Consider the following 25452-nt stretch of genomic DNA (forward strand, 5'->3'; position numbering starts at 1 on the left):
GTCAGGGATACTGTAGCCTGCACAGTGCCAGTCTCTGGAGCATTAACTTCTAGTCATGAAGGGGTGGTGACTGGACCAGCAGAGCCACAGAGCTGGAAGTGTCTTTAGAAGTCAGTGCAGCCCCCAGCTTTTATGGCCAAGGGTTTTAGAACTTAATTAAAAGGGGAAAGTGATTTGCCTGAGCTCATTGACTGGGACTAATTTAATCAGTAACATGCCACAGAATGGTGAGCCCCGAGGAAACCCTGATACAGCGAAGGAAAAGGTATATGTTTCCTCTTGATATACCTCATTCAAATATCTATTGTTACTCAACGGACAATTAATCAGGCCAAACTACTTTAAGTTTTATTTGTGTATTTAAATGGGTATTCTGTGCTAAAGGCAAAAACATGTAAGTGCTGAGAAGCTGACCTTGATAACTTGATTTAGTAATAGCAAACTGGGTTAAAATTTAAAAAAAAAAGTGCATAACTCAGTAGTGAAAAAACCAGCAGAACTTTACTTCCCTTTGGAAAAACACAATTTTAAGGGCCGATCTTACTCTTTATGTTTACAATAAAGAAAATAAACCAGTCCTAATATAGCTGTAGTTTTATTCCTTTAAAAAAAAAAAAACCCAGAAACTTTCCCTATGCTTTAAAATTACAGTGATTACCCCAGATACTCTGCAAGCTCAGCCTACAAATGAGCAGACAGACAACAGAGCCCCAGCTTCTCTCTAGGAAATAATTAGGGTGGTGCCTATGACATGCCCAGGGGTCTTGTGGCTGGTCTGTGTTCCCAGAAGGCTTCTGCAGTGCACAGTCCTTTGGGGCAGTAAGCACTGTGCTCTGATTTTTCCTGTTGCCTGGCTAGTGACCCCCTACAGGAAGACAGTGGGTGAGCCAGGGGGCGGAGCGGCTGGCTGCACATGTCTGGCTGCTCTTATCAACTTATCATATAAGGGAAGGAAAGTGATTGATTCGGATACTGACACTGTAGGCTCAGGGGAGAAACAAAGAGTCCGTGCAGACCTCTGGAGTGAGCAGAGCTGCTCCTTCCTCTCAGGACAGCTCCCTGTGTGCCTGCAGAAGAGAAGAGCCTGGGAATCAGCCTGCTTCAGGGACGGGAGAAGGCTCTCACTGATGGACTTGTTCCCAGCACAGCCCTGTGCGTTAGACAGCAGCTGAGGGCTCAGGACTCATATGTGCCTGCAAGTTGCTGAATTCACAGTTTAGAACCCAAAGAGAGAAAGAATGTGGCAGATTGTTTTCCTAACTTTTGGCTGTGATCTTGTCTTAGCCTCAGCCTACAATAACTTTAGGAAGAGCGTGGACAGCACGGGCAGGAGGCAGTACCAGGTCCAGAACGGACCCTGCAGCTACACATTCCTGCTGCCGGAGACCGACAGCTGCCGATCTTCCTCCAGCCCCTACATGTCTAACGCCGTGCAGAGGGATGCACCCCTCGACTACGACGACTCAGTGCAAAGGCTGCAGGTGCTGGAGAACATTCTAGAGAACAACACACAGTGGCTGATGAAGGTAGGAGGGTGGGCTGGCTCCGATGAGCAAGAACTAACAGCCCTGGCTTTATCAGGGACTGGGGCTGCTGAGGTGGGCTGCAAGCACCCTGTTTTGTGTTGCCCTGGAGTGAAATAGTCCTAGGGTGAAGAGCAACAAAGGGGTTGTTTGAAAAGAACACCAGAATCTGGTCAGAAAAATCCCTGAACTTAGCCGAGCAGAGGAAGTGCGCTTCTCTGCAGAGCACGCATGCTGTTTTGTTTGAGTAGCTGAGGCTAAGTGACACCCATTACCAGGATCTTCTCAGGGTTGTAGGCTGTGAACAAGACAGCACGGAGCCAGGAAAAACGTGACAATCACGTTAATTACGGATGCTTAACGGATGGAGTCAAGTGCTTTACCAATTTCCTGAATTTCTTTACGAAAATAGATTATGACTCTTGGTAAAAGAGAGGAAATTAAATAAAGCCAACCGTGTGTTCTCAGAGTCTCAGGGCTGCGCTGTGAAGGGGTTGCCATCTGGAAATGGGGCTGCATTTCCCAAGTGTCCTGGGACACGGAGGCCCCCATTCAGTTTCAGAGACAGGCTCTGAGCTTGTCCCCACGTGGGACTGCTATGCTTGTGTCATGCCGGGCTGAGAGGGTCTGACAGTTTGTTCTTGGGGCTGCGACGTTTGCTCTGTTTCATGGCCTTTTTATAGACCGTAACCAAAATAAGACACTGAAAGGGTCTGTTTTGCTTTCGCAAATGATTGTTTTCTACAAAACCTCAAATGACCCTGGAGTTTTCTTTATGTGAACCATATGTATTCCACAGGAAGTTTAAACAAAGAATGTAGATAGGAGATGAATCGTTACACGTTGGGACAATGACATCACATGCTCACAAGGAAATTGTTTAAAGTCATATAAATCTTTTAAAATCTGACTTCATTTAGTACTTCTTCCCAGAAAGACATAATTTGCTTTTCTCAGATGTCACCATAATCTTTTGGTTTGCTGCCCTTCCTTAATCTGAGAACAGAGACGGGGTCCCAATCTATGTTTCTCATGCATAAAACCCTACTTTCTTAAGTGGACAAGCTTTTGCGGAACCTGGAGTCTAAATGAATGAGTGTTGCTGGCCCTGATCTTGTGGAGACAGGGCAGTTTTTCAAATCAAAGAACAAAAATTGCCCAGGACTACAGACAAACAAACAACAAAACAACAACAAACCAAACCAAACAAACAAAAAAAAAAAACCCCCAAACCTTAGTATTTTTATTTTTTCCTGGGTGATTTCTTCAGTTTTTCTGAACACTGAACCTTCATGTTCCGAAACGCATGTCCCAGGGCCGGGGTGGGGAGGGAGGCATCTGCTTATCTCTTGGGACTTCTTTGGGAACTGCCTTGCACACTTTCAGGGACCTTCCAAGTTGCCTGGGGCGTTTGGGATGCAGAGCTCCGCAGAGCGCCGAGAGGCACAGCCTTCTAGTAAATACTTTAATCTGCCGACTTCCAAGTCCTCTGCTAAGATAAACAGTCACCAAACGGGGGTGGGAAAAATGTTTTGCCAAGGGCAACGCTGCTCATTTTATATTCTCGGCTCAGCGGAGCCCAGGCTAGGCAATACCTGGGCTTGTGTTTCCTGCCTTGGAGGAAACCACACCACCTGTGGGGCTTTGCAAAGCCGCTTAAAGACAGAACGGGAGGAGGGACTCTAAGGAGGCATCTCCTCATTCCCAGGGTCTCTGAGTCAATATTTGAACGGTATGGGTGGTATTTCGAAAGCGCTTCCTTCAGCTTTTAGCTAACTCTCACGGAGCCGGTTGGTGGGCGGGCGGGCGAGCCGGGCGGAGGGAGGGGCGGCTTCGGGCTTATCTGCCCATCAGCTCAGCACCTGCTCCCATCAGCACCTGCTCCAGCTCCCAGAGAGCTGCACCTGAGGAAGGCAATTTGCCTGCTCATTCACTCGGTTTATGGGCTCCCGGCGTGGAAACAAAGGCAAAAGGCAAACATGAAACCCACTCGGAATGATTACACGGAATCTCTCTGCTTGCTTTCCTCCTCCGTGTTTTGGCACCTGCAATAATAAACACTCTTTTCTCTTCGGGAAGAAAATAAGGTCTAATGGAGCTGCAGATAAGCCGGGTAACGAACAGAGCGGCAGCATGAGCAATATCTATTTATAGATTATCACAGAAAGAAAAGGCACGGCTTGGCTTCATTGTGATACGTGTTTTCTCGTGAGCTGTTTTTAAAAACGTTTCCCTATTCCCTTGCCACCCTCCCCTCCTCCACCTATGCACAAAATTCATTGAGCCATCCAGATTTGGGGATTAAAAAAAAAACTCTTCAGGAGAGAAAACAAGGGTTTCGGTGAGTTTGGCAGATGAATAGTATTTCAGTTTCTGAGTGTTGAGAACAGCCCCAGGAGTTCAGTCTAAGAAAGCCCCATGAACACCATCAAAAGAGCTCACGCTGCCCCTTTAATCTGTCATGCAAAGGAACTATCAGCCTTCTGAATGAGTGTGTGTGTGTGTGTGTGTGTGTGTGTGTGTGTGTAGCACATGAATGAACAATACAGGGGAAGCCTCACTCTCCCTGGAGTGGTTAAGCAAGGATCAGACAAACTCCTGGTTGCCAGATCCCAGCCTACCAGGTGATGAACTAAGTGTTAGGACAGACAGACCTCTGTCCCAATGATTTCAAACACATTTTACACAGGCTCCCAGCTTACCGACACAATTGTATTTGGGTAGGTCAAATGTATTTTTTTCCCCCAACAAGAGGAAATATGGAAAGGAAATAAACAACTATTTCACGCTACTGAATGTCGTATATTTTATAAACAGCTATGAACCTTGCAGCCACTTTAAGACGGAGCGACTTGAAAAACACAGCTAATGTTATTAGCTTGATGTAAACATTTCCTCTGCCACTGGCCCCCTCTGTGCTGGTGTTTAAACAACATGAGTACAATCCAGGAACAGCAATCCCTTTCTTTCTTTAAAAGCGATAATAAGATATCCTTGAAGAAAGGTCTGGAAACTGCAGCTCAGTGGAGTGCAGAGGGAACAAAGTAGTCATGTTCCTGGACAATGTAGTTGCTGCCACTGGGAAAACAAATGACAAGGGGTCTGCAGAGGAGCTCAGCTCTGCAGGCCCTTCCCACGTGTGTGTGTGTGTGTGTGTGTGTGTGTGTGTGTGTGTGTGTGTGTGTGTGTGTGTGAAGCACTCTTTATCTGTATATTAGAGAATACAGAGCCTGCTTCATTATGGGAAAGATGCCATCTCATGCCCTGTGACACCATAGTCACTGTGCTGTCCTGCAGGCTAGAGGACAGAAGCTGTACCTCCGGAAGTTAAATGCTGTGTTGAGGAACGTATACATGAGTAGTATTAGAAGCATTCTTATTATTTTATTTGCATTTAGATAAGATGATTAAACATCCACGATGGTGGGGAGACAAAGGCTGTGATTGTGGCCATTATATATTAGCTCCATCGGTTTGAGGCATGAGGGAGACGAGGGCGGGGTAGGGCGTTTAGGAGGCAGGTGTGGTACCGTGTAGCCCTTCACAGTGTGCTGCCAAAGTGTGAACATCCCTAGAACAGCGCCTGCCAACTCCACATGGTGCATAAGGATCCGTGTTTTCTATACATGGACCTGAGACTTGTATGCGTAGTCAGGAGGTCTCGGCCTATCAAACAGGCTTGCAGGATATGCTGGATTAACTATACGTCACTGCGCGGAGCTGACTAGCCTGAAGGGCTTGAGGCTAAGGAATGACTCCCTTCTTGAAACAGGATACCAAGCATTGGTCTCAATGCTGATCCTGGAAAGTCTGTGGGTCTACAGAGTTAACAAACAGGCTGCAATCTGGGAAGTTTGCCTACATGCCAGTCCCTCTAGCTGAAAGCTGACAGGGACACTAAGGCCCATGCTGCTTCTTCTATTCTAAGGCAGAAAATGACTGAAGAATTGGGGCTGGACAGACAGCCCAGTTGGTGACCTCTTTGCCATACAAGCACGACAATCCCTGGATCCCATGTGAAAAGTGGGCAGGCGTCTGGGACTCCAGCATTTGGTGGGAAGTGCGGAGGTAGAGGTCTCTGGAATTCACTAGGCAGCTCAGTGAGTTAAATTAGTGAGACCCAGGCTCAGTGAGAGTGGAGCGAGACTAAGACAGATGGCAATGTTTGCCTCTGGCTTCCACACGTGTACACAAACGTATGCCATATGCATACAGAGTTGCACACACACAAAGTCCTAAAGGTTTCCTCTATTTCTATTTAAGTTAAAACCAATCCTATCACGGAATAGACAGTTAAAAAATAAAAATATTAGGTAAGATATAGGCAAAGTTAAAATCAAAAGTATAGGCTTTTAATGCCAGCTTTCAAAGGGAGCAGAGGCAGGCAGACCTCTGTGAGTTCAATGTTGGTCTGGTCTGACTTCCAGGTCAGCCAGAACTACATAGTGAGACTTGCTTGAAAACATCGTCGTCATCATCATCATCATCATCATCATCATCATCATCATCAACAACAACAACAACAACAAAAACTAAGTTTTTTCTTAAAGCAACAAAAATTAAAAATCAAAAGTCAAACTGTGCAAGCAAGAGAAAGGTAGGATGCCCCACCCCTCAGTCCCCGGGAGTCCCTTGAGGTGGACATTAAGGACTTCACTAGTTGCTTACAGTGGTCACTATAAAGGTGTGTGGCTGTCCTTACCACACAGACACCATGGCCAGATTATCTCTTGTTCACCAGGTGGAAAGAAGAGGCCGGGAGAATGAAATTGGGAGAAAGGAACAAAACTAAATCGTCAGGTCAGAACACTGGGTCAAAGCCCTGTGCGTTTTCTGTGCGAGGAGGGGGAAGGCAGCCCACCTGTGACAGGATGAAGAGGAGAGAGAGGAGGGAAGCGCGAGGGGGCTGACAGTGCGGACAGGAACTGATGGAGGAGGTGCTCTTTATCTTTCCATAACTGCCCACGAGATGAGGACACAACGGGATCGCTTGGGGACTTCCTGAGTTGGGATCGAGACAGTGTGCAACCGACCATGAGCTGACTACTTCTAAATCATGAATCAAAATTCCAAGATTTTTTCCTATTACTTTATGATAATGAGAAAAGTGCCGTCTGCCTTTGTGACTGTGTGTGTGAGCGCTGGACTGTGTCAGCTCTGTAGAACATTCTTCAAAATAAGCTCTGTTAGCAGAAATGCTTACTCTAGTTACACAGGACTGAGCCAGACACTGCCGCCTTTCCTCTGTGTCTTCTGACCTGAGGAACCTCGTGTATTCTAGAGTCTTCTAAAGATATAAAGAAACCCACTCAGCTTCCCACCAGGCGTTCATCTCTGAAGCAGTAGGTACAGGAACATCAGGACAGGAGGTGCGGTCCATGCCTGGCACAGGCTCACTTTAAAGCTCTTTGGTATCTCTAGCCAGGCATTGTGAGACGATCTCCCACATGTGTTTGTAAACCAGCTTCTACGCCGGTGTGATAACGCTGTGCTCTGTGGGGCTCAGAGATCATGAGGAGCTCGAGAGTGTGGAGCAGGGCAACCTGTCTCAGCTGGAACCTGTCAGGCACTGCTCAGAGGGGCAATATGAATATGGATTTGGACATAAGTGCCATGGTTTTTCTAAGCTTGCCGACGTGAGTGAGTGAAAACCATGAGATCCTTCATCAATCTGGAGGTGTTTCTTGTTCAGGGTTGGAGCCATGAAAGTTTATTTATTTGCTCAAAAAACATTGACTGAGGGGCTCCGAGTGTCCAGAAAGTGTTTGTTCTGGTGCTGGGTTAAGTGGAGGAGAGGAGACTACTTACGAATGTGGCCAGGAGGGACCTGTGAAGTCAGCCCTGCACCACCAGAACACATGCTTGGAGAAGGGATCCTCGGGGCTGAAGCTAGGGGCGTTGGCAGTGTGTGCGGGCAATGGAAAGCCTTTGGTCATGCAAAGAAACCTCATGAAATGAAAATGAAGACCAGGCTGTTCTAAGTGGACCTGTTTCTGAAATGGCCAGTACACAGTACCTCTCAAGTTCGAAGCCAGGCCTGGCCTATATGAGACAAATCTTCAAACAGAAAACAAGAAGCCCATCAATGAATAAATAAATGTCTGCAGACAAATACAGCACAAGGAATGAAGGACAATGTTTACGTATAGCCAGACTCAACAATACTTTAACTTTTAGTTGAGGAGGAAGCGAACCGGAAAGGTTCAGCAGCCTGGCGGGCACTCAGAGTCCACATCGTACGCACGTCGTCTCCACTCGGCAGGCCCAGCAGAGTGGGCACCTCCGCCAGGCAGGCAGACAAGTGGGGCTTCCCATCCTTTCAATGTGAGGATGGTGGCAACGCTGCTAAGGGGGGAGCAGGCGCTGGGCAGGTAATACCTTCTGCTTAGCACTGGCAGGAACTTCTACCTCGCAGTCTGGACAGTAAGAACGAGGACTGTGTCTAATAACAAGAGAAAGACGCATGCAAGGTCTGGGCAACTGCACACAGACCCAGGCCCTGAAATCGCACGGAACACAGATCCCCAGATTCCGCAGTACGTCACCAGGAAGGACCAACGACGCGCAGTCTGAGGACGCATCCTGCGCCCCTCCCCTTCCACGGTGACTTGGAAGTCACCTGGACTGCCTCTCATCCTGCATCCTCGGCATGGGCAGGACCAGCACTACACGCATGTGTAAGATGAGAAGAGTATAAAACCAGGCGATTTGGCAGGAATAAAAACAGTTAAAACATGGGTAATCTTATAAAAGTTTTACTAGTTTGATGGGATTAAAATGTGTTTCATGTGTGGTTTGAAAACAAGGGACAAGACTTGCTCTCCTCCACCTAAACCCTAGGCTGGCGTCCTAGCTGGGTGTCTGTAAGTGGTAACTGACGCAGATATTTCCCTGTGGAGTCACTTAGCTTCCCATCCTAATTCTAGCCTGTACCAAATGGCAAAAAAACGTGAACCTTGTAAAGATCTCCTGAAACATGGACCCAATCCTTCCTTCCAGTGCCACTCCTCCAACAGTAAGAACGGTTAACTTTTTAATCCAAGGAGAACCAATTAGAGAGTGCCCCCACCACCCTGTCCCCACCAGGGTCCTCAGAGGGCAATTTCTCTGCTTCAGGTTCTGCCTCCATTCTCCTTTTGAACAACCTTTCACACCCGTGGATAAATGTTGGAATCAATGTGGTAATGCTAGAAAATATTAAACCAAGATTCACTGTTTAAAAAACTGCAACTAGACACTAAACTAAAAAATTCATTATTTAATATATGTACAGTTTATAGAAATATATATTTTTATGGAAAATGGATTCTTTAAAAAGAGGAAGACGCTATAGAATTCTTTAGGGACGAGATACTAAGATACATGCCTTGGAGACATTATTTTATCTCGTTAATGAAGTCTCACAGAGAACGAGCAGTTTCTCTGAGGAAGCAAACACCCAGGCTCCTCCATCTATGTTGTTACATTCAATCAAGAGCAGTTGTGCAAGTGCACACATGGCTTCCAAATCGCTAACACTCTTTCTTGTTTGATGGGAGCGTGTTTGACGGGTGGCGTGGTCTAATCACCAACTGGTCCAAAGAGGGTTTCTGTGCCTTCCAGGACACCTTCTGCACCTTCACTATGACTTCACTATGACCGTTCCTGCAGATTCATACGACAAAGGCTAGATCTAGACGCACGAGGTCTGGTTACTTTGCTGGTTGGTTGGTTGGTTAGGTATTGGAAATGACACCTAGTGCCTTGGCAATGCTAGGTAAGTCCTCTACCACTGAGCCATATCCCCCTCCCCCTATAAAGATGGCTCACTTCTTTATGCCATCAATTAACAGCATCCCATTGAACTTGCCGCAAACTGAGCATTTCTATCTGGCAGACGACAAAACGTCTTGGAAATAAGCTCAGCAGGAAAAGGGGGAAATAGTGAGGAGAGTGTCTGCTCATGGGTTTACAACAGGAGGCCACCCTTCTCAGCAGAACTTCCTGGGTTGTCCTGGACTCTGAAAGGCCATTAGCATAAAGTCCAACTTTCTGTTCCAAGATGGGGGGAGCTGGGAAACTGCCCACCCACTCTGGCTGAGGGACCTCTGGGTTGTCAAGACCACCAGCCAGAAGGAAAAGAGGTGAAAACATTAAGATTGTTTCAGACAATTTGTTTTTGGCCAGAGCCAGCCTCAGGAATTTTGCCAAACTCAAGCAATGGGAGGTAAGGGGGTTGGTGGGGGAAACAACACTTTGATGTCCGTCCAGAGCATGAATAAAGACAGTCTACACCAGAGAGAGGTATCTAGATGTGTGTGCACAGAGCTTATGTGTTGTGTCCATGCAATTGTCATCATACAGTTTGCTTTGAGGTCACTTCCCGGGTCGTTTGAGTTTGCACGTTTACTTAACCACAAAATAAACCATTAGATGGCTCTGGCAGGAGTACGCTAACTTTACTGATATAACCTGAAGGGTGTGTGTGTGTGTGTGTGTGTGTGTGTGTGTGTGTGTGTGGTGTGTCAGTTCCAGGTTCATAGTTTAGAGATCAGAGATGGATGGAGAGATTCCCCAGCTACTGCCTACACAGACTTCCTCATTGCCAATGTTTCCCCGTTGGAGGGGAAGGGCTAAAAGCGTTCTATGGGCAATGGCATATTTACCAGCCACAAGCCACGGTGCAGGCTTGAGTCCATTGCACGGCGTTGGACAATTGCAAAGAGATATTCTTGTGCCGTTCTAGCACATCACACAAAGTGTCTCCAATGCTCTACAAATCCTCAGCACCCTAGCCACCCTGCCAGTCTTCTGTAGCCACCAAGCCCTCCCTGTCCCCTAGGTGTGTCCTTAGAATGCCATGTACTTAGTCACAGACACAGTCCTTCGGAGTAGCTTCTTTTGCTTATCCAATTTTTTTTTTAAAGATTTATTTATTATATACAAGTACACTGTAGCTGTCTTCAGACACACCAGAAGAGGGCATCAGATCTCATTACAGACGGTTGTGAGCTCTCATGTGGTTGCTGGGATTTGAACTCAGACCTTTAGAAGAGCAGTGGTGCTCCCTTAACCACGGGCCATCTCTCCAGGCCCCAAAGGGTGTTTTCAAGCGCAGGATCAGCCACTCAGTATCAGCCTAGTCACTCCTTGCTTCGCTCAGCGAGTTCACTGGCTAAAACCTGACTCTGTATCTTCAGGGATGGACCAGGCTTCCTTATGTAAACAGTGGTGAGCTCACGGAACAGTCATGTGTTGCCAGGAACGGAGCAAGCGGGAACAGAAGTGCAGTGGAAACCGTCAGACATGGACAAACAGCAAACTGCAACTGTGATAAGTTTGCTAATGAGATCAGATCAGAGCCACACTGATCAAGGTCTGTGTTGGCGCTTGCATGACTGAAAGGTTTTGGTTCCACCTAGCTTCTGTGCTGTCTGAGGGAGGGATGGCAGAGCACACCCCAGCTCTTACGGCACCTCATTACCTCTCAACACTGAACAGGAGGCCAGGGAGCGAGCACACATGTGCAATGGCTTTATTCTGCACGACACCTGGTGAAGGGCCTCTCTGGAGAGGCACGCGCCTGACAATTTTCTGCTAATTACCTTTTCCTCCCACCTACCCTGTCTACCTCCTGTACTTACAGGTCGCAGGATGAGCCCATTAGAACGGCTACTTCTTTTAAAACTCATTTTTTTTTTTTTTTTTAAGAAAATTATCTCAGGCTTTGGTAGTTTGTCTGGAACCGGAAGGGAGTGTCTCAGTGTGTTTTGTTGTTCAACCAAGTCAGAACTCTATCAGTGTTAAAGGACAGCCCCCATCGGTACCTTCTAGGCAGGGATCTGGGGCAGCTAACCAGTCAACCTGCATGCCTGGCTGGACAAGATGCAGGCTTACTCACAAGTGTTCCCTCTCATTTCTCTCTGGGCCTCGGAAAGCATTTTTTAATGCTATTAAATTTCTAGAATCAACAGATGATATCAATCCGTGGGGCATCTACTAGATAATGATAAACATTAGTCTGAAGATAACTGCAGTCTTGGGTTTTATTAGACTATCCGGGCTTCGGAATCTTGCGGACTTATTAGATACAGATGTAGCGTTAACATTCCCTGAATAAACTGGGCTCCTTCACAGGAAAGCTTGGTGCAAAAGCGCTGTGAAAGAGAGTACAGCGCACTTTGCTGAGTGACATAAACCCACCAAATTCCAACCACAAGCTAATTGTCTGCCTAACATTTGTGAAATTCCTTATTATCTTTAACTACAAAGGAAGAGTTTCAATTTTTCTTAAAAAAAACTTATTTGACCTCATTAAAAGGGTTAACAAGAATTTTGATGAGTATCATTCTAACTACATTGAACAGTGAAATGAAGTGTTCTTTAAAAAATGGTTATATTTTAGACAAAAATATTAGTTAAAAATGAAGACTAACCAAAACTAGTAACAGCTGTTTATTTTCGATGTGTAAGCGACTTCGAAGCTTACTAATAAATGTGGTTCCCTTTGGAGGTAATAGTGGCAAATCTACATCTGCTTCTCCATTTAATTGCCAGGTTCTACACACGTCATAGGATGACACGGAGCCCCAGGAGGCTCTACTGACACCCATGTAGGGGAGAAGGTCTCGTTTCCATTGGGAGAAGAGACTCAACTGTGGAGACACTGGCAGGGGTAGCCCAAATGGTCAGACTACATTTCCTTTTTTCATCTCAGAGCTTCCTATGATAAGGCAGATTTTCAGTGGGCTCCAGTAGCTGATCTAGGCTTCTTCCTGTGTCCTCAGGACACAGAGTAGACTTCACTTTGTCCCCTAAACCTGCGACTGTGTTACGGCACACAGCTGCTATGTGTAGAGTGCACCTGTCATGATGAATAAGCAAGAAACAAGGGAGGAGAGGCTGGGACCCAGGTCTGGTAGACTGGCTCTAGGTGCAGAGGTATCGAGGGCCTGCTTCAGGGCAGAGAGCATGGGGAACCCTGCAGCCAGGGGCTGTCCCTCCTTCCTCAAGTTCTGCTTTTCACATGGCTCAGACTGAGGCATGTGAAACTCTGAGAGCCATGGGATAAAACGCCCATGTAACTCAGTCTGAGGCTTCCCAGATGCAAGCTGCTCCCGAGGCCGGAAGACAAGGGGACAGGTGAGGTTTTCCAAGGTAGAGGAGGACTTGTGAAGACATTAGTATCAAGATGGAAGGCTATTTTCTCAAGCAGCTGCTGAACAGGCCTGGAAGAGCAAGTCAGGTCCTCCTGCCACTGCACCCCTACTTCTCCATTCACCAATCAGATGAGGCTTCCTGATTCCTGAGGTTTTCCTGATTCAGACGGCTGGCTCAGCTGCTTTAGGCCCTGGGCTATGCTGAATTATGAAATTTAATTCAGTTTTTCAAGGAGTAAATCACACAGCCTGCAGTTTGCTCATCCCCAGTACATACTTTGATGAATACACTCTCACATGTAATTACACCCTAGCCCAGCATATGCGGGGAGGGGTCCCAGAACAGCTGATGAGGTTTGAGTCCCCCTAACTGCTTGGGTCTTTTCCGCTCAAGGCTAATCTTTACTTTGCTACCCACTATAGGTTTTAGATTTCATGTAACTGGAGCAGTGCAGTCTATATTTCTGCTCAGTGATTTTATTTTTTAATGACTCATTCATGCTGCTGCATGCATTGAAATGTGCTCCCCCCATCACTCTGGAGTAATTTGTTATATATCTCGATTTTCATAACCATATGTAAGTTCAGGTGGATGTATGCTCTCTCTGTTGGCCAAACCCATGTGCTATACCTATTACACTGTTATCTTTGGAGTCTATATTGTTAGAATGACTTAGAAGCAGACTGGCGTGAATTCCAAGATCAACTTATTTTCTAATGAAATTCGCCACTCAGGGCTCATGATGAGTGGTGGTTGTGCTGTACATTCTTGAGGCGTTGGGGGGAGCTCTGAAGTGAGAGATCTCAGTGGATTTGAGTCCTAGGCAAATGTATAATGAATTTCCCCAAGGTCACGGTCAGTGACAATGGAGACAGCAGAAGGTCCGAGTGATGGGAAAGTGAGGTGGGGAAGGAAGGGTGGACCCGAGTGCCCACTCGCTGCTCACTCAGGCCTGATGCTGCTACCTCACCACTGTCCCTGTCCTTTCTCATCATCAAGGTACAGGGAAAGACTGGTATACAAAAGTTTTCCAAACTAGAGCTTGCTTCTGTGAACTCTGAGGGATTTCTTCCATTCATAGGTCTTCCTGGACGGCACTGTCCTCCAACAGGTGTGCTCATTAGACCAGCTCTGACCAGCTTACCTCTGAGAGCTGGCTGTCCTCTGCTACTAGGACCACACAAACACACTGGAAAGGTGGCAGGAGAACAGAGTTCCTTGGCTGCCCGTGGGGTTCTGGCTGCTGGGATAAGGACAGGGGGAGGTCCTGACTTGGGTTTCCACTGTCATCTCCAGGGCAGCCATGTCTGAGTAGGACTTTGACCTCAGGAGGGTAAGTCATCAGAGGGGGGGCTAAATGAGGGTTAGGAATGAGGAAGGTCTCAGTAGGTCCTGGAAAATACTGAACAGAAGAAAAATGCTGGGGGCAAATTTTTTCAGCCTAACTTTGGTCTTGAAAGCTACCCCAGGAGGGGGCTAAGGTCCGAGGAACCAAACTTGAATGGGATCCCAAGCAGCCATCCAGGGTAGGCCCTCTCGGGAACTCCAAACATGGCACCCACATCAGAACTTGACACTGAATTCCTACAGTCGAGGGACGGAGATCAAATTAAAGCGGATCACAGGGGTTTTCACAGGAGAGCCATGGAGAGCTCTGGCTTGGAAGTGGCAGGATGATTCATGTTTTCATTGAAACAAAACAAGCAGATCTAACCATATGAAAAACACAAAAGCCAAGCTCTGCTCCTGCAGTCTTCTGTGTGAGCCCCTCATTCCCACAAAGCCAGCCAGGCAGGGCAAGCTCTGAGTGACCTGTGGGGCTAATGGCATAGTGGCTCCGAAAAAGAGGTGCACGCAGATGGCCTCAGTGATATCAACAGGAGCCACCAAGGAAGGTGCAGACCGGGCCAGCTGCTCTGTGATTCTGAACAGAGCCACAGTCCCTAGCCTCACTGTTGAGTGGAATACAATTCTTAAAGCTCACGGCCCCTTTATTTGTGAGTAAAAATCCAAGCATGCAGGAGAAAAAAAAAATCAGCTCTGAATGGCTTGCTTTTTATAACTCATGGCAGTGGAGTGAAAGGGGGCAGGAATTTTCCACTAGCTTCCTTCCATCTGAACAGCCATGCATGCAAGGCAAGAGGGTCGGGAGAGCAGCAAACCTCCAGAACTGCAACTGACTAGGGAAATGATTCAGTATCTTTACGCCACCTACAAGCATGTGGAGAATCGTGCTGAAGCTTTACTTAAGAAGTGGCTGTGGCACTCAAGTCAGTTTGCCTTTTCTGTATAACTCAGTGTCCTAGAATTGTCCACCTAAGAACAAGTCAGGACTGGATGAAACAAGCAGCCATCGGCAAGATTGCCCTTAGAAAGCCGATGTCCACTTGCACTTCCTCCTACCACCCAACTGCACTGGCCCAGGGGCAGGCAGAGCCCCACGCTCCCACACCCTGCTCTGAGAACATGCTACCAGGTACCCGGACTCGAAGAGCTGCTCACATGAAGAGGGATAGGGCCCCAAGCATCAAAGTTAGAAAACCTGAAACCTAAGACCTTTGCTAAGGTCTAGCTAAGGTCTTAGGCATTCAGTACTTCTGTTTTACATTTCTAGTTTCCCCCAAGCACACAGATAGCAACTAAAAGGCAGTATCTTGACTGGGGGCAGGGAAAGAGGATGGGAGGGCTGGGTCTCCAATCGATTGAAGGCAAGGCTCTGGGCAATGTGTTTCAATTTTCTTAGTTCCTGTATCCAAAGTGTCTCAGTAATTATTACTTTTTCATAGCACCCCTATTTGAAAACAGATACCTAATAAATGCATTGACTAGTACGTGAGGTCCAAATGCTTAAACACTCAGTAGTCATTTCAAAACACAAATGCATATAAACTGTAAGAAATAAATGGTGCTTTGTTTACTTTTTTTGGACAAAGTACCGCTATGCAGTCCAGGCTGACCTCCAGTTTGCCTCAGCCTTCTGAATGGAGTTGTTTCTTAACTATGAATGGAATGGATTTAGCCTATAGGCACCACAGAGTTCCTTTGGAGTCAAAGTGGACAGTGACCCAGTGAGTCCAGCCCATCTTCAATCCTGCCAAGCCTGCTTTCTGCAACAGCGGCCACCAGAAACTCAGCTTTGCAGGAGGACAATCAGACATTATAATGGGGGGGGGGGGGCTCAGAGCCTGTGGCTCCTCTAACATCTGACAGAGTTGAAGGCTGTGGGTTTTCCTTGAGTATTTTTAAGCCGCCCCGGCCCCTTGTATTATCTGCTACTGCAGGCACTCAGAATGCCTTAGTGTGGACTTTGGAGTCTGCTAATTTGTTCAATTTGATTTTGAAATGTTAACCTACTACAGTGAGCTGCTTCCTCTTCCTCCTTCTCCTCCCCCTCCTCCTCTTCTTCTTCCCCTTCCTCTTCATCTTCCTCCTCCTCCTCAATTCAGAGCAAGGCCTCATGCAGCCCAGGCTACCCTTGAACTCACTATATAGTGGAGGATGTCCACAAACCTTTGACTTTTCTGCCTCCACCTCCTAAGTCCCAGGAGTACAGGTGTTGCTGACCATGACCAGCTTATATGGTGCTGGGGACTGAACCCAAAGCTTCATGCACACTAGGCAAGCACTGTAACTGAGCCCAGTGACAAACTCCACAGTATCTCTGTTAGTTTTCCCAGAGGAACAGAAAGTTAAACATGCTGGTTGGCCCAGGAGCTCCTAACGAGCTAAGCTGGGATTTGCCTCTCCGAGAGAGATGCTTGCAGGAGAGCTTCAAAGATAGTGGCAAGCCCCTTCCCTAGTCACTCAGTCCTGGCACAGCCAAGTTTTCACATTGCCACTCAATGCATGACACACTTAGTGCACTTTTGGAGGAACCCATGACAGAATTAGATCCCACCCAGCTGGTTTCTGTCCTTTCCTTGAGCACTAGGGCCTGGCTCCACTGGGCACCGGGTAGAGCCACTGTCCATGGCATAGCAAACTTAGGCTCTCTGTGCCACTGGGCTCTACTGAAGTGCAATGCATGACTCAGACATTTATTTATTTGTTATTTATTTTTAGACTAATGGGAACTGTATGAATTCTTTCTTGGGCTTCCAAGGGCACATGCCTTTTATGCTTGATCCGGAAAGAGTCATGTTTCGGAATGTTAATTTACCTAACTGAATCCCTTAGCTGTCCTCGGGCAGCTAGAACAGATTCATCCACAGTTCAAGGCCAGTGAACTTACATTCCCAAGTTCACTCCCCAGGCATTACGTAGGTAGTCCCAGGTGAAAGGTACAGAGACATGAAATCACCCATTTAAGCAAATACACCCAAGCACAGCTAAATACAGTAAACATTTCATTTTCAAACATCTTGTCATTTAAAGTTCTTTTTGCTGAGTCACAAAATGTAGGGAATACATAGGGCATGATAACATCAAGCTTACAGTTTGATATTATCTTTAAAATGAGAACTCATCTGATAACTAACACCTAGGTCAACATGTCTAAATCAATCTCTCTCTCTCTCTCTCTCTCTCTCTCTCTCTCTCTCTCTCTCTCTTCTCTCAGATACATACAGACACATGAATGTAAAAGAATTGAAAGAAGGAATATGTTGTTTGGAGCAGTATGCCTTAATTTCATGGCCAATTGTTTTCTGCTCTGGTGCCTGGAGAGTAGCTTCCATCCCTCTCCAACATGAGTGACAGCCCACAACACAAATGTGGCCAGCTCTCTCTGAACAGCAGTCAGCAGCAACACAGCAGCCCTAAGCGGGAATGCTGTAATGAGAGGCTCGGCACAGCATGTATTTTGTGGTAGACGCTTGCTTATTTCAGGTCAGGAGACATAATTAGACGCTCGATTTGCCTGAAGTCATAATCACCATTTGCAGTTCCCAGTTGAGTCTCTTCTCAGTGGAATCAAATCCAGCCGTCCATAAGACTAGGGGCATGTGGTTTGCAGGGCAGTTTTGATGGACTGCAAGCCACAAGCAGAATGAAAACACACTCAGGGGTTTCTAACAGTCTTACAAAGTGAACAGTGGGCCCAGGTTAACCATCGAAAATTAAATAGCACAGAGGGAACACACGGATAAGTACTTAATATGCTTTCTATCAAATCTTAGACCAGGAAATGAATATAAATTACATTTAGGAGCAAAAGTTACTCCATTGCATGCTTTGTCTCCATATCTGATTAGTGCTGGGTACAGCCATATTTTCCCTGACTGCTGTTTCAATCTCATCAGTCCAGGCTTGCCTTAGTTTGCTATGTAGCTGATATGACCTCGTATGTACTCGTGACTCCATCCTGGGGTAACAAGTGTGCCCTCCCACGCCTGTTTTTAAAGCAATGCTGAGATCAGGCCAGGGCATCCTGAATGTCGGGCAACCACTCTTTTCAACTGAGCTATATTCTTAGCCCCTGAAGTAGTTTTTCTTTAAAAAATTAAGTATACATACATATCCAGGTATGGCTGGCTCTTGCCTGAAATCCCAGACTTGGGAGGTAGACTGAAGAAGGAGGGTCCTAAGTTCAAGTCCAGCCTTGCAGCACGTTACAGAGTTCCAGGTCAGCCTGGGCTCCATGAGTCTTTGACTCAAAGTAAAATAAAAACCTACTAATAAGATTTAAGATGAGTTTGTTAAAATGTTTAAAGACATATTTTAACCTTAAAAACTGATGCACAAAACAGGGCCTTGCGAAGTGGTTTGTATTTCTAATGTGAGTTATAAAAAGACTGCTCACTTTTAGCTTCAGCAAGGCACAGGCACATGTGCAGTCCTGTGAAATATGTGCACACAAGGGATTACAACTATGAAAATAAATATGAAAAATATTGCAGCCTTAAACATTTGGAAGAGTGGGAATGGAACCAGAGGTTAAAGGAGAGATAATGTAATCAAACAGAAGAAGATGATTTCTCCCCTAACTAGGTCAGACAAGCAAAGTTTTGTTGTAATGAAATCATTAAATTAAAAAAGCTGTGGCCAAAATGAAGAGCAGGCTGTGGTCTGAGATTTCCTGGCATCACTCTGCAGTGTCTCCAGGTCTGCACTTCACATGAATGTAGAAGGGACACATACACTTATGCCTCCACCCTGACAGAGGGATCCATGCCTTCTAAGCTAGGGCAAGCCATAGAGAAGGATGTTCAGACAAGAAGATGAAAACTATCTAGGAGAGAGGCACTATCCACACTGAGGAAATGCTTTCCAAGACAACCAGACCAGGATGGGGCAAAGCTACAGGGTTAAGGGTAAAGGATACCAGGAGCACATCACCATAGGGAAAGGACACCAGGAGCACATCACCATAGGGAGAGGACACCAGGGGCACATCACCATAGGGAAAGGACACCAGGAGCACATCATCATAGGGAAAGGACACCAGGAGCACATCACCAGGAGAGGACACCAGGAGCACATCACCATAGGGGAGAGGACACCAGGGGCACATCACCATAGGGAGAGGACACCAGGGGCACATCACCATAGGGAGAGGACACCAGGGGCACATCACCATAGGGAGAGGACACCAGGAGCACATCACCATAGGGAGAGGACACCAGGAGCACATCACCGTAGGCACAGGACGGCAGGTGCACTACTGAGTCTTCACGTAAGCTGACCCTGTCTAGTTTTTAGCAGCTTCTATACCAGCTCGAATGCCTTTCCACTGGAATTCTTTGCTACTAGAAAGAGGACATAAAGAAGCAGGGGCTTGGCTGGACGCTATCCATTGTGGCAGCACGCAGTAGGGCACACTGTGAGGCTTCGTAAGCCGACCTGTACTCCTAGGCTCACCTTGCCTTTAATAAGAAGTGGGATGAACTAGTTAATTTCCATAGTTAGCTAGTTAATAAGAAGTAGGATGAACTAGTTAACTTCCACAGTGACGGGATGATGGAGGAGGCCTGTGGAAGCTGAGGTTAGAAGGAATTTCTCCATTCTTTGGCTGCTCCAGCTTCAGCAAGGTCATGTCTGCTGTCCCTTTGTAGGGACTTCAGCTGGCATTTCCGTTCTGCATTCTCACCCTCTCAGATGGTCATTTTCAGATTTGCTGTTGCTCTCCCACACAGCCACCACACAAATTGCTGGCCTGGAGCTATAATCAAAGTCCACACTTGATATAGCTCAAAACCCCACCACATTGCTCTGTCAGTTTACAGATTATGGTCTAGGGAACATTGGAAGACACAGTCAAGGTTTCTGGGACTCATTTTCCCCTTATTGAAGAGCCTCAATAATACCACCCATACTCCTGGGGACCACTTTCAATCCTTCAGGCCAATCCCAGAGACTGGCCTTGATGTGGTCCCTCCTCCAGACCCCTGGCTGACTTCTCTCAGTGATTATAGCCCAAGGCATGGGTGTCTAGAGGGCCACCAGTGCTTAATAAAGGACAGTTCTCAGGGCTCTCCAGGTCTTCTGGGGATCTCAAAAGCCACCAGTGTGGTAGCCAACAGAGTCCTCATGTTTGGACAGGCTGCCCCTCCTTGCTGCCTTCCTTGACCATCCTCCATAGCCACTCTCTGGGACTACTTCCTAAATAAACTTCCTGTATGCCTGCCTGGGTCTCAGACTGATCCTGGGGAAACCCAAGCTAGGAATGTGAGAATCCACTGAGATGGAAAAGGCGCTAAGAAGCATTCTGCTGCTGCGATATTGTCCTGCTCAGTAGAAATGGTGGACTGAATGGCTAAGATAAAAAACTCTGGCAACAGCAGATGATGGCAAGGATGTGGAGAAAGAGGAACACTCCTCCATTGTTGGTGGGATTGCAGACTGGTACAACCATTCTGGAAATGAGTCTGGAGGTTCCTAAGAAAATTGGACATTACACTACCCGAGGGCCCAGCTATACCTCTCTTGGGCATATACCCAAGATGCCCCAACATATAACAAAGATATGTGCTCCACTATGTTCATAGCAGCCTTATTTCTAATAGCCAGAAGCTGGAAAGAACCCAGATGCCCTTCAACAGAGGAATGGATACAGAAAATGTGGTACATCTACACAATGGAATATTACTCAGCTATCAAAAACAATGACTTTATGAAATTCATAGGCAAATGGAGGAACTGGAAAATATCATCCTGGTGTGAGGTAACCCAATCACAGAAAAACACACATGGTATGTTCTCAATCATAAGTGGCTATTAGCCCAAAAGCTTGAATTACCCTAGATGCGCAGAGCACATGAAACTCAAGAGGGATGACCAAAATGCGAATGCTTCACTCCTTCTTTAAAAGGGGAACAAGAATACCCTTGGGAGGGGATAGGGAGGCAAAGTTTAGAACAGAGGCTGAAGGAACACCCATTCAGAGCTTGCCCCACATGTGGCCCATACATATACAGCCACCAAACTAGATAAGATGGATGAAGCAAAGAGGTGCAGGCTGACAGGAACTGGATGTAGATCTCTCCTGAGAGACACAGCTGGAATACGGCAAATACATAGGCGAATGCCAGCAGCAAACCACGGAACTGAGAATGGGACTCCCATTGAAGGAATCAGAGAAAGAATGGAAGAGCTGAAGGGCTCGAGACCCCATATGAACAACAATGCCAACCAACCAGAGCTTCCAGGGACTAAGCCACTACCTAAAGACTATACATGGACTGACCCTGGACTCTGACCTCATAGGTAACAATGAATAGCCTAGTAAAGAGCACGAGTGGAAGGGAAGCCCTGGGTCCTGCTAAGACTGAACCCCCAGTGAACTAGACTGTTGGGGGAGGACGGCAATGGGGGGAGGTGGGGAGGGAACACCCATAAGGAAGGGAGGGGGAGGGGCTGGGGGATGTTGGCATGGAAACCTGGAAAGGGAGTAACATCTGAAATGTAAATAAGAAATACCCAATTTAATAAAGATGAAAAAAAAAAAAGGAGAGAAAGAAAAGAAAGGAAGGAAGGAAGGGAGGGAGGGAGGAGGAGGGAGGGAGGAGGGAGGGAGGGAGGGGAGGAGGGGAGGAGGGAGGGTGGAGTGGTCCTGGGAGCTCTACCACATTTTATTCCTTCATGTAAGGCCAAATGGGCCTGTGTTCTAACAGCTACTGGAGAAAGATATATCGCAAGTACTCTCTAGAAGACACTTTTAATAGAATGAACCTTGTGCTAAATAAAAAGCCCACCCCACTCTACAAAGCTTCATCAGACCTGCATACATTCAGAGTGGCAGCTGCTGAGGGGAAAGCCGTGGTATCAGGAGGAATTGATAGGTGGTGTTAAGGGCAGCTGAGAACTTCTTTTCTAGATTTGGAAGCAATGATACGATAGACACAGCAAAGAAGGGGTGTGGGCCTATGTAAAGGCACCCCAACCACCAGTAAAAGAGCAGTCGCAGAGACTCATGAACAAGCAAGGCTGACCTGAAATGTGCACTACATAGGGACACACAGACTCAGCCAAGCTGTACCATTTCAGGAGCTGCGGACAAGGCTGCTGATCAAGGCTCTCAATTCCACCCTGTGGCATCTTGGTGTATGGGGTGGGGTGAGGTGTGTGTGTCACCAAGATGAATGACATTTTGTCTCTTCGTACTTATGACAGGAACAAAGAGACTAGTTTGTCTAGACCTTGCATCAGATAACAGAAAGCCATTCAGATTAACCAACAAAAACTCAAACTGACAGAGAGAGCCATTAGTATTTTATTAGGGTGTTCTTAGGCCTTACATGAGCTGGGGCCCCTTAGTCCCAGCAAATGGCCTGCTGCTGTCTACCAACTTGCAGTGGCTATGCAAAGGAGGCAAACCTGGACAGCAGAGGTGGGCAATTTGCTCCGATGTGTGTGTGAGTCTAGGTCGTAATGTATGATGATGTCTGCAAACAGAGCAGTCAGAAAGACACTTCCCAGCTCTGGGGCAGCATCAGAACATGACCTATAATCCTCAGTGATATGCCTTTGTCTACGGGAACCCCCATGTTTATCGCAGGAAGGTTTCTCTGAGGCCTGAGCCTCCTGCCCCATCCCCTTTAATCTCAGCATCCCCCACCCCCACCCCCCCGCAGCACCTGCTGAGAACACAGATGCTTAGGCAGCAAAAGCCTAAGACTTGAAAAACAAAAACAACAAAGCTATGCTACAAAGGGGGCGGCCCAGGCCCTGCCAGCTTTCTGTCCGGAGACCTCAGGAGTTCCCCCAGGACAAAGACTAGGGAACATGAAGTCAAAAGCCATCCTCACACAGCACCCCTGGATTTAATCATCTTGAACTCAAGTTTTCAGGGTAATTCTAAGCACAAATGTTTGGGTTATTTGTAGGGTGTATATGGAAAAGCTTACATAAGTTAGTATTTAAAATGAACATGAACATTCACTTCCAGTGTTGGATATAAAAATAATTAAATGGCACTTTAAAAAAAAATTAGAACGCATCCTTGCTTCAGGATCACAGAGGAGGACCTCAAGGGACAGATGAATTGGGAGGTTTTGAGCAGCCTTGTAACTCAGAAGAGATCTGGGCCCCTTCTTAGGGCTCTTAGTCTTATCAATGAAAGAAATTAAGAATGGACTGCAATGGAAGTGTAAAGATAGAGTTTAAAAGGAAATCACTCTGGCCCAGGCAGGCTATACCTCAGCAGTTACCTAGAAGAGGAGCATGGAGGAGCAAAGGAAAACAGCGACACCATGTAAGCCAGCATGGAGGGCAGGTAGGTGATCCACAAGCAGTTGCATAGCGGAGCTGTGGAGAGAAGGAATCTCAGAGTGTCAGGGGAACATGATTAATGTAGAGAGAGAGAAAAGGAAAAGTCACTGCTTTCTGAGTAATTCAGGAAAGTTGATGGGTTTCCGAAGCAGCATGGCATGGCTGTACCCTGTAAGAGAGCCATTATGGCTGAAGATTCCGGATAGAAAACCACAGCCTCTCCTGAAAGGGCTAATTACTTCTCCTGTCTCTAGATTGGCTGACGGTGAGCCTGCTCTCCTAGGGATAGTACTTTGGCCAGGTGACTGACCGGTCCAACTGGAATGTTATATGTCATTATCTAGGCCAGAGAGTCCATTCTCTTGAGCAGAAGGAGTTAGTTTCTCAATGTGCCGTCATTGCTACTCTAAAATCTGCAAACAAGCACAGCAGGGAGGTCACATGCATGCAAAGCTGGAGACTGCTCTGGTATGGGTTTGCTCTGCACATATCTCCCAAAGGGTTTGTGTGGTGGAAGCTTTGTCCCCAGTGTCACAGTTTTTGGGAAACTGTGGGACCCATCATTTGGGAGTCTAGGCATAGGTCATTGGGGGAAGGGAGGGGCACTGCACTGGGAAAGGATTAAAGTATTTCTCCTGGGACCCTGGTTAGACCCTCCAAGAGTGTTGTTATGAAGAGCAAGACTGTCCCCTCCTGGCCTTGCTGGTTTCTGCCTTACTATTTGACCTTTCCCTGTCACGTGAGCTCTTGCTGTGATAACCTGTGCCATGTGTTGCCAGGGAAACTGTCCATCACACTCTTTCCACTTTGAATTTCCCAATCTGGGAGCCAACTGAATCCAGGGCTTTGCACATGCTAGGCAAGGCTCTCCTACTGATCCGCTCCATCAAACCCAACTGTTCCTCTTTTCTTTCCAAAGTACCCAAGTTCTGGTAGTCTGTCATAATAACGAAAGGCAGACTGACACAGAGGTCCGAGAGATTGTAGAGTGTCAGTCCTGACTATTACCAGGTGAAGGAATGGAGATGAATACTCAGGTAACAATGTGAGTCACAGAGGAATCCAATTTATATTGAGCTTCCCTCATTCTGAAGGCAGGGGCCGCCCTAGGGTCCGAAGAAGGGGAGGAGGATGGAGGTGGAAAGAAGGAAAAAACTAACTGGGTATGGTGGCACTCACTGGTAACCTAAGACTTGGTAGGCAGACACAGGAGATGAGAAGTTCTAGGCCAGGCTTGGCTACGAAAGACCCTGTCACAAAACAAAGGCGAAAGAAACATCTCTTCTCCCTTTTCTCTTCTCCCCTTTCTCTTCTTCCCTTTCTCCCAGTTGTTGGGAAGGTTGGAGTATTTGATCATAGAGGAAGATGATGACCTGGAATGTGTTCAAATTATTTTTAATTTTCCAGGAAGACAGGTTTCTTCAGATGCACAGAAGCACACTAGTGGAAGGGAATGGGGACACTCAATTCTATCTTGCATCTACTAGCTGCTTCAACTAGCATCTGCCATTACCAAGGGACCAACATCAGACCCCTGGGCTGGTGGCAGTTCCTTCACACTACATCTGTTTTCCTTTCTCTGGCAAAACGCAAGACAACTTTTTTCTTTTTTTTTTTTTTCAGTCAAAAAAAAAAAAAAAATTAAAGGAGCTAGCCCGAGAGACAGGTTAATGTACAATCAGCCTCCATGGCTGTCTCACAAACGGACTTACTTTCCCCGTCAACCCTGATGGTCCTAAAGGCTGAGGGTGCAATGAAAAGCCGAGAACGTCATATTTGACATCACACACACAGTTACGTGTTAACGTTCTTAACTCTGACAGCTTTCAGAACTGTGCTGCCAGACTTCACTGAGTATACTAGGAGTGCATCCAAAAGTGAGCAAAAACATTCTCCAGCTACAAAGTCACAACAGGCTGCAGTGTCCCACTCAGAGGTTCTCTGCATTCTGACCACAGGAACCATAAAGGGTCAGCAGCTCCAAGGCTGACTAGAAGTGAACATCCGAACACAGGCGGACCTCTCTCAGGTGCACACGGAATGTAACACACTAGCCTCTCACATATACAGGGATCTTTCCAGAGACAGTTGTGTCCACAGAGCAGTCTCCACTATATGACCACAGGAAGTGGATGTCAAAGAT

At 46.8% G+C, this 25452-nt stretch overlaps 1 protein-coding gene across 1 annotated transcript in view; it reads left to right on the plus strand.

The window, feature by feature from the left end:
- The first annotated feature begins 955 nt into the window (after positions 1-955).
- Angpt2 (angiopoietin 2) overlaps positions 956-25452 on the plus strand; it is a 52504-nt gene continuing 28007 nt past the window's right edge. Inside the window, exon 1 of the mRNA XM_032918751.1 lies at positions 956-1526. Coding sequence (XP_032774642.1) covers positions 1239-1526 — 288 coding nt within the window. The 5' untranslated portion in view covers positions 956-1238. The remainder of the gene's footprint in view (positions 1527-25452) is intronic.

Source organism: Rattus rattus, chromosome 13 (genome assembly GCF_011064425.1).
Source record: "Rattus rattus isolate New Zealand chromosome 13, Rrattus_CSIRO_v1, whole genome shotgun sequence".
NCBI classification, from domain to species: domain Eukaryota; kingdom Metazoa; phylum Chordata; class Mammalia; order Rodentia; family Muridae; genus Rattus; species Rattus rattus.